The 9,167-nt window shown below is 44.4% G+C and overlaps 1 protein-coding gene across 1 annotated transcript in view; it reads left to right on the top strand.

The window, feature by feature from the left end:
• LOC106806204 (serine/threonine-protein kinase N2-like) overlaps positions 1-9,167 on the top strand; it is a gene marked incomplete at its 5' end in the record, with an annotated part of 38,759 nt that overhangs the window by 22,030 nt on the left and 7,562 nt on the right. Inside the window, 1 exon segment of the mRNA XM_014808072.1 lies at positions 8,913-9,019. Coding sequence (XP_014663558.1) covers positions 8,913-9,019 — 107 coding nt within the window.

Here is a 9,167-nt window from a genome sequence, read left to right as displayed (position 1 = left end):
CACACACACACACACACACACACACACACACACGTGCACTGTATATATATATATATATAATTATATATATATATGCGTAGGCATGTTGGGCGGCATGAGCTTGTTACATCTATGCATCCTATAATCTCCATGAAATCTAGAGGAAGCTTGAAGCCCAATTGCCTCCCAATACAGCTATTATCCGTGACATGCAAACCGATGCTATTGCCAGACACTGACAGAAGTGTGGATTAGGGGATTAAAATGAAACCGAAGAGCTTCAGAGCTGCCTGCGTCTGCCATTTGATACTAGATATCTGCGGCATCTATAGCTGTAGTTTGTACCATGTCTAAAAAGGGATCTGGCTGCAGCGGCCCACATTTGTTATGAGAAATTCTCTCGCTGGCTTCGGCAGCCTGTAATCCGTATGACTCCGACGGGTTTTGTACGACTTGGTTAGGGGTGTCGCGTGGTATTGGGAGGTAGATATGGTGCATAGTGCACAAGTAAGGGGTACATATTATGGTGGATATGGTAGCGGGGGGAGGTATGGAGCATGATAGGCTAGTGGGGGGGGGGGTGATGGTACTTATAGTAGCGAGGTCGAGCTATTTTTGAGGCATAGTGTATTTGTAGACGTAGGTATGGTATGTGGTGTAATAACGGTGGCAGTTATGGGGCATGGTATCATCTATGGTAGCAGGGTTAGTTACGGGGCATGGTGCACAAACGGCAGTAGTTACCTGGTATATGATATGGTGGGGTAGTTCGAGGTCATGATGGGGGGGGGGGTCATCGGGAGGGATAGGGTAGAAGGGATAGGTATTAAACATGATGTAGCTGTCTGCTGAGATATTTTTAGGTCGTGATGTTGTAGCGGTGGTGTTTATGGGACATGTTAGGGTAGCAGGGGTAGGTAAGGGAAATTATGTGGTAGCGGGTTAGGTATGATACATGATGCGCAAGCCGGTATAGTTACGCAGCATGATGTGTTGAAGCCATCATAGTTGTTAGTTTGATTCCCCAACTACATTAGATGAAGAAGGTGCAGACTCCATTGATGCTGTTTATGGGGTGGACGAGGAGGGAAGTATTGTCCTCTGGTGGAAGTACATTTGGTGGTCTTAGCTAGGCTGTTTATCCTTACACGCTTACATACACTCCCTTTGCAAACTACGCGGTACAGTGTACATAGTATTATCTGGAGGTTATAATATAAATTAAGGGGGCGGTGTCAGAACCATTGTAAAATTAATGCTAATGTAATAATGCTAAGACTAATTTTGTTACAGAATTGTAATTTGTTTGCCGTTTTTGAAAGGTTGGCCTGTTAGTTACTTTTCTAGCATGGGCACAGCGTCAAAATATTGATAGTGGTGATCTTACGGTAGTAAATAGCTCTAAATGCGAAGCACTGGTTAGTGTCAGCCAAGGCGATAGCTTGTTTATTATTGGTACCTTAGGTGTTGGCAGTGAAGGGAATTTGCTGCTACGTAGGGCGCATGTAGGAGATATCATGTGCAGTATAACGCTGCAATGGCCGGGTATGGTGAGACTAGTGGGAGATTGTGCAGCATGTGATTAGCAGAGCTCTATCAATAATACGTTCGCACTACATTACCAAAGAGGAGGCTCATTGCACTCACGCAACGCAAGAGCCGATGTATATATATATGTCGTGTCATTGCGTGCAAAGCAAAATCATTAAAGCTGAGTCACCTAGCCATGGCGTCTGCTTTCCAATACCGTAACTATCTATATAGCATCACATCAAGATTGGTTCATTAAAAGCATCTTGCAGCGTGTGTAACCAAGAAATTATCGACAAAGTAAGAACGCGAGCAATTTTCCAGGCGAGCCTATATCATAATGTACCTGTACTCTGTAGTTTATAGCACAGGTCTCTATGAAATTGTTGATTATTTAGGGTAAACCGTGTTGATAATACTTAAGAATGTGAATGAGTGCTAGGTGTATCATGTCATAAAACTAATAACTATTTTTTGTGGGCGAATCTATGCAAGAAAGTTGGAAACTGTAATAGTGTATGGTTGCGATATAGCATACCCTGTATGAACTATGAACTCGCATGCAATATCCATTAGTGCTACATTTAATATTTTTTATAATGCTAATCAAGGTACCAGTAGTCATTCAACCCGTGTGTAACATACATACGTTCATCAAGCAAATTTGAAATAGTTGTTTTCTCACATGGATGATGTATGTGCTTACAATCAGCATGACTGATAGATACTCGGTTATTATTGTATTTCTGTGTAATCTCACGAGCATGTCAGCAATGGTTGCTCTGGCAACATGAAAATTGAAATGATGAGGGTGGCGGTTGCTATAGTTTGTGCAGAGCCTGTCTCAATAGAGTTGTCAGGTGTGCGAAGTACTTACTAATAGATGCGCACGTATTGGTGGCAATGATTGGTTTAGTCGTCGAACCTGCTACATGATGTACCGTTAGGCTTCTTAAATACAAAATAGGTATTATCACTCAAAATATTTCTTTTCAGACTACGTAAAATGAGCCACCTGATGCAGCTAAATGCGCTCGCATCCAATCAGATTTTCCTTATTTACCTATTCGATTGGCACATGTCAGTTCACGTGTGCTACATCATGCGCATATCTTATGCGGGCTCTCGTGTATATAATACGCTCACTAACAGTAACTGAGATGGAATTCGTGTCTGCGTTATTCCCTATTGTCTATAACCGCGTCGGCTAACAGTAACAACAGCCAACACAGACAACAACAACAACAACAACAACAACAACAACAACAACAGCAGCAGCAGTAACAACAGCAGACTGGACAGCAACGTGGGAGCGTCTTGCGTCGTCTGCTGCGCTCGCTGCTGTATCGAGCCCAGCCTTGTGACTGGGTCGTACGCTCGCTACATTGATCTCAAATCTAAATCGCAGTCTTTAGCAGATGTCCCAGCTAATTGACAGAGAGAAAGACTGCGTGTGCGTCATTCGTTGAGATGGGAAGTCGCTGAAATAGCGTTCAACCGCAGATGCACACGGTCGTTATTGATCGCTAGCACGGACGCAGAACTTTTATTTGCTTTGCACGTTTATTTGCCGCCGAGGGAAATTTCCCACAGTGGTTAAGCGACACTTGGTTAGCGTGGAGATCTATACAGAAATCAACGCTGCGAAGTTTCCCGTTTTAATGATTCTACACAGACCTGTTGTATTTCCAAACACGCATTAATGAGTTGAAACGGGTATTTCAATTGATTATTTTCTCAGCTCCGCTTTCGTTTGTTTGTGCGGGAGATCGAGTAGACTAGTGGCGGGAAGCTGCGAATGTCTGCGCCACACGAAAATGTGAGTGCTGGCGCTGTTCTCTGTGAGGTCTGGACAACGTAAGGGCTGATTTCCACGTGACCTACTATCTGCTAATAAGACAAGTCTTGAAGGGCTGAGCTCTGTAAGGATTGAACTCCATAAGGACTAAACTCTGTAATAAGTGAACTCTATAAAAACTTATCGTGAATTCTACTATACATGCATACTCTCTGCGAGGACAGAAATCTGCAAGGGCTGAACTCTGTAGTAATACTTAATGATGGCATAACTCTGTAGTCATACGGACTCATACCCACGCAGCAGTCACGGCCCATGGACACAGCCACGCAGAATCCCCGAGAGCGCGGCAAAACTTACACAATCAGGATTTCAGTCGCCATCCGACTGGAAACTGTGAGAGGTAGGGCTGACCAAGAGTGACTGTACAGGCGCACAGTCACCTTCTGCCTCTTGTCCAACTTTAATCCCTGGTTACATGTACGTCCTAAATAACAGAGAGTGACAGAGCAAACTATGTCCTGCTAGCTATGTGTTTAGCTATATAGAGGGGTAGGCTGGCTTTCTTTCTGCCACGGTAGTAAACTTGTGGAGGCGAGCAGAGAGCTGACGCGCGCTAGTAAAATTCAGCCCGGCCACAAGTAGGGTCTTAACTGTGCTGAGTGGCGCGGTTGAGTGGCAGGGTACTATTTCTGGCTGTTGTTGCGGTGAACGGTGATCTTATATGTGCGTTGTGTCATTAGTGTTTTTTAACATAAGCTGATGCTTGTCGATCTACCCTTCCCACCCATGTCCCGTCTCCACATCTACCCCTCCCGCCCACACCGCCCCGTCCAAACCTCTACCCTCCCGCCCAGACCTTGTCCCTCCATCTACCCCTTCCGCCCACACACCCCTTCCCAACCTCTACCACTCCCACCCACTCCCCGTTCCAACATCTATCCCTCCCACCCACTCCCCGTCCCAACATCTATCCCTCCCACCCACTCCCCGTCCCAACATCTATCTCTCCCGCCCACGCCCCGTCCCAACCTCTACCCCTCCCACCCACTCCCTGCCCCAACATCTACCCCTCCCACCCACTCCCCGTCCCAACCTCTACCCCTCCCACCCAGGCCTCATCCCAACCTCTATCCCGGCCTCCCACCCACTCACCGTCCCAACATCTATCTCTCCCGCCCACGCCCCGTTCCAACATCTACCCCTACCACCCACGTCCCGTTCCAACATCTACCCCTACCACCCACGTCCCGTTCCAACATCTACCCCTCCCACCCACGCCCCGTTCCAGCATCTACCCCTCCCACCCACGCCCCGTTCCAACATCTATCTCTCCCACCCACGCCCCGTTCCAACATCTACCCCTCCCACCCACGTCTCGTTCCAACATCTACCCTTCCCACCCACGCTCCGTTCTAACATCTACCCGTACCACCCACGTCCCGTTCTAACATCTACCCTTCCTACCCACGCCCCGTTCTAACATGTACCCCTCCCACCCACGCCCCATTCCAACATCCACCCTTCCCACCCACGCCCCGTCCCGACTTCTACCCCACCCGCCCACGCCCCATCCCGACATATCGTCAATTTCACGGGGCTAGACGTGCAGCAGATGCAGTAAAAGTGTACGATTTTACGATGTGCAATTAAATCGGGCTTCCAGCAGCCTGGTGTCATGAGTGATTCTTTGCTGTAAGCATGTGTAGCGAGAGAATTGGTGGAGGTATTTGCAGAGTCCTTCATGTGTGGTGGTGATCTGAGCAATATCGTAAGACTGAGTAAAAATCTTCTCAAACAGTAGCATTAACATTCACATGCATTAAACCTTGATTATTGTTCCTGAAAGTGATTACGTCACGAATTTCTAGCACCATCAAGTAGTATATTTGTGTGTTATTTGTACAAAATAAAATGTATGAAAATACAATTAGTATTTCTGTTTACTTTTCATGCTTAAATACCTTCTTTATATGCCCTAATTTGCCGGTGAAAAACAGAGAGACGCCAGTATCTGAACAGTACTGGGCGAATAGTATAGTGTTAGACAACAGAAATTACCAAATCGTCTAGATTTTTACAAATTGAACCAAACTAAAAAAAATTTTTTTATCAGGTGAGAGTTTGAGGATATATTTAGTAACGTTCTTTTAATTATTCTTAAGCCCTGTCTACACTAGCAAACTTTAGTTTGCAAACTCGAGCAAACTCCGAGTTTGGCAAGAAAAGTTTTCCAAAGTTTGCCAGTGTAGACCAGTTGACAAACTTTGGCAAACTAGTTTGCAGAAGTTAGGTCGTGCACCTTCTTGACAAACTAGTATAAAGAGGTTTGGAATAACTTAGCCAATCAAATGACAGTTTGTAGTCATGTGATCCTGCAGATAGACAAACATTGGACATTGAACATTGGAATTCACAGTCAGTATCAGTAGTGTAGTGTAGTCAGTACCATAGTGTAGACAGGCACCACAAACTTCTTCAAACTTTAACAAACTTGGACTTTGCTCGAGTTTGCAAACTAAAGTTTGCTAGTGTAGACAGGGCTTTAAACAGAGCTTAATTCTTTAACAGAGCTTAATTCTCTAACAGAGCTTAATTCTTAGACAGGGCTTTCTTTAGTTCTTACTTTTAATGTAAAAAATGTCAATTTTTTTTACAAATTTTACCATGGAAAATTCGTGACGTAGTAGTCAATTTAAGTATAAATACTGTATGTATTTATGCGAATGTTTCAGGGACAGATGGTCAGAAACAAAATTATTCTTAACGTCTGTCTTACTATTATTATTTTTCTCGTGGACCAGACTTCCCTGTGAGAAACTCATAACTTTACTGTTTCTGTCATTGATCAATGAAAAAATGTTGATGTTTAGACTGTATCTGTATCTGACTTCGGGCCACATGCCCTTCATTTTTGCTGCTAGTTCCATGACACTTGAAACTTTTACTATATTTGCATATTAACGGAGGTTGGATATTTAGAATCCATCAATTTGATGACTAATCTCATGCTCAATTTCAAGCCTATATCAAGTTGTGGCGTGCCGCAAAATATTTAGGCTCTACTTCTGGGTGTAATGTTACGAGACATACAAAGACCCTAAATTGTCTTGAAATTTGCAGCCGGGATTTTCGAGCTAAAATCGACCTGTATCCTCAGCAAAATGGTGAAATCTCAGATTTTAGCTCCTTTATATACGCAGCTAAAATTTCCCCTTTGTTCGTTTTAAAATTAGTAGTGAAATACAGCCTCAGCAGACTAAAGTACAATAGCTTTTTTAACTATTTGCTGTTTTTAGATTAACCCAGCCGTGATTCCCATTACAGTATTGTCTCAGCAGCACTTCCCGTGTAAGTTCATAAAAACTGCCGCCGTGTTTACTGATAGCTCTAATTCACAGTGTGTCTCTATTGAGAAAAAAAAGCAAGATGATGGCAGATATATTTATAGCCTTGTAAACCCTGTCCTCATCCGCGGAAACCACAACCATGGCTTCGTCACGACGGTGATGCCGGCTGGTGCCCTTTTTTTTACGACCGAGATGATTAAAATAACCGTTGGCAGTCGGCATCGTGTGGGAGTGAGAATCTCACGAGCAGCAGCTCTGGCTGCTGCCTCGGCAGACGCGGAAGAGCATGTGGGGGTGAATGTGGGTTTATGTAAAGTAAATAAACAACTGCGCGTAATTTATAACATGTGGCATAATAAATTTGCGGGCCGCTGCTCCGGCCTGAGGGGCTGATGCCACACTGAACAGATTTCGCAGCAGTCGCAGGATTCATTACGGCTCACCGACTGTTTCCATTCCTTGCTGTTCGTACGTTCCTTACTTCGTTCGCACACTGTTCAATGCTTTTTCTATGGTATGTAAGAACTCCAAACAAACAAAAACAACCAAAGGAAAGCCACGGGAGAGAAACTTATCGCACGTAAAACAAAAAGCGAGTGTTTTATGCAAAATTATGTCGTTGTAGAACACGCTGTAGTGCAATACATGCCTCTTCTTTCCCCTAAATCACATGCATAATATATCAGGAGTAGATAATAGGGAATTCCCCATTATAGGATATTCCCTATTATCTACTCCTGATCATATATTGCACAGGGGCTCGTTGTCAGATGTACGTAAATAGATATAACTATAAAAAGACGTGTCGTAACTTTCGCACAGTACTCCACTTAAAAAGTGATGACATTTTAGGCTCATGAAGTCATTTACTAATTATGATATATATCCTTATAACGGGCGACGGGTCTTCTGTACGAGTGCTAAGATGAAAGTACTTGTCTGTCACACTAACTGTATCTGTTTAGCAATATTACTTCAAACCGTTTGAACTGTGAACTTTGCGCTCAATTTCAATGTCACTACTGTTTAATGTACTAATTATCGAGCCAGCCGGAAACTTGCCTGGTAGGCTTACAATCCGTAACCATGGTATCGTTTAGCGTTCACCGGTTATGCCCGGAGTTACCTATGCCTTAGGTGCATGGGCGAAATCCACTTAGGACAGGACTACTTAGTACTAGGGGTCACTGCAGGAGTTACTAGTTACCTATGGGCTGGTACAGGATGTGTCAGTAAATCTCTGTAGGCAGGATACAGGATGTTCAGTCAGTGTGAAACATGGAGTCGTTCACGTTAGATGCTGATTCTGCTACTCGCCACAATTTTGCAGGTACTCGTTTGTAGTTCTGATTTCGTTGGGGGTCGTTGGTGTGGGTCGTGTGATAGGTGTACACTCTTGTCGCAGTGGTACCAGAGTAAACGGGCATCGCATCCATGATGTGGGTTGCCACTGTCTGATAGCAGGTGCGGTGGTGAATATGTGCTTCGTGTGTAATGTTGAATGTAGGAGGCTGCTTGGAGCTTGCCAAGTGGAAAATGCTCTTAGCGTTGGCCGGTGTTCACAGTCGGTATCACCAGCAGCCGCGTAGATCGATAGCTGTGATCGGTGATCTCAACACATCCGTGCTGATTCATATAACAGGTGATTCAGCGAGTGAGCGGCTAGCGTGATTACAAGCATCACTCTCGCAATGTCATGTTCGAGCATCGTTTAATCAGTGCCCAAGCCACATGCTAAATGTAACCGCCTAGCAGTGGATTCACTCACTGCCAACTAGTTGGCTGTCCTTGTGGATCGATGAAGCATGTGAACCGTATAATTTCAGGTTATAGACGGGCACGTAGTCATTAAATCCAATAGCATGTATAATATATATAGCCGTATTCCTTTACCATATTATAGTCTCTCCCTTTGTCTCCTCCTTTACCAACGGTGTGATTTCATGCGCTCGGTTTATGAGTCAGCGTATTTACTGTGCATTTCCCCTTGGTGTTAAGGGGATGTTTACGTCAACGTCATATCTCCAGTTTAAATTGTGCTTGTACCCATGATACTACTGCCGTCTGGTCTGTGCTCGCTGGTGATAAAACGAGACTTAATGACTAATCTTCTTGCCTTACAACAGGCGTGTTGCAGGATGCTTTTGAAGGCAGGAGTTTATGTGATGTTATTAAATGTTAAGTAACTGTAATTATAGAGTGTGTTGTTATGAAGCTCTGTGTAGTAGTTTGAGAGACATTGCTGTATGTTGCAGGTGCAGAAGAGAGGCCCGGTTCCCCCATTGGTGAGAGGGATGCCACAGAGGTACCGGAAAACCAGCGGCTGGTCTCGCTTCAGAAACAGCTCAACATTGAGTTGAAGGTATGCCTTACGAACTCTGGCCATTAAGGTTGCAAGATCAACTACATGAGTGCGTGTAAGAGAGTATGTGTGAGGGTCATCCCTATAGACCGAAGGTCCGATAGACCGAATATTGCATAGTAATAACACAGTAATCTTGCGACACGTA

Source organism: Priapulus caudatus, unplaced genomic scaffold (assembly GCF_000485595.1).
Source record: "Priapulus caudatus unplaced genomic scaffold, Priapulus_caudatus-5.0.1 Scaffold147, whole genome shotgun sequence".
NCBI lineage: Eukaryota > Metazoa > Priapulida > Priapulimorpha > Priapulimorphida > Priapulidae > Priapulus > Priapulus caudatus.
Note: the sequence above shows the minus strand (reverse complement) of the source record. Positions and strands in the feature narration are given on the sequence as shown.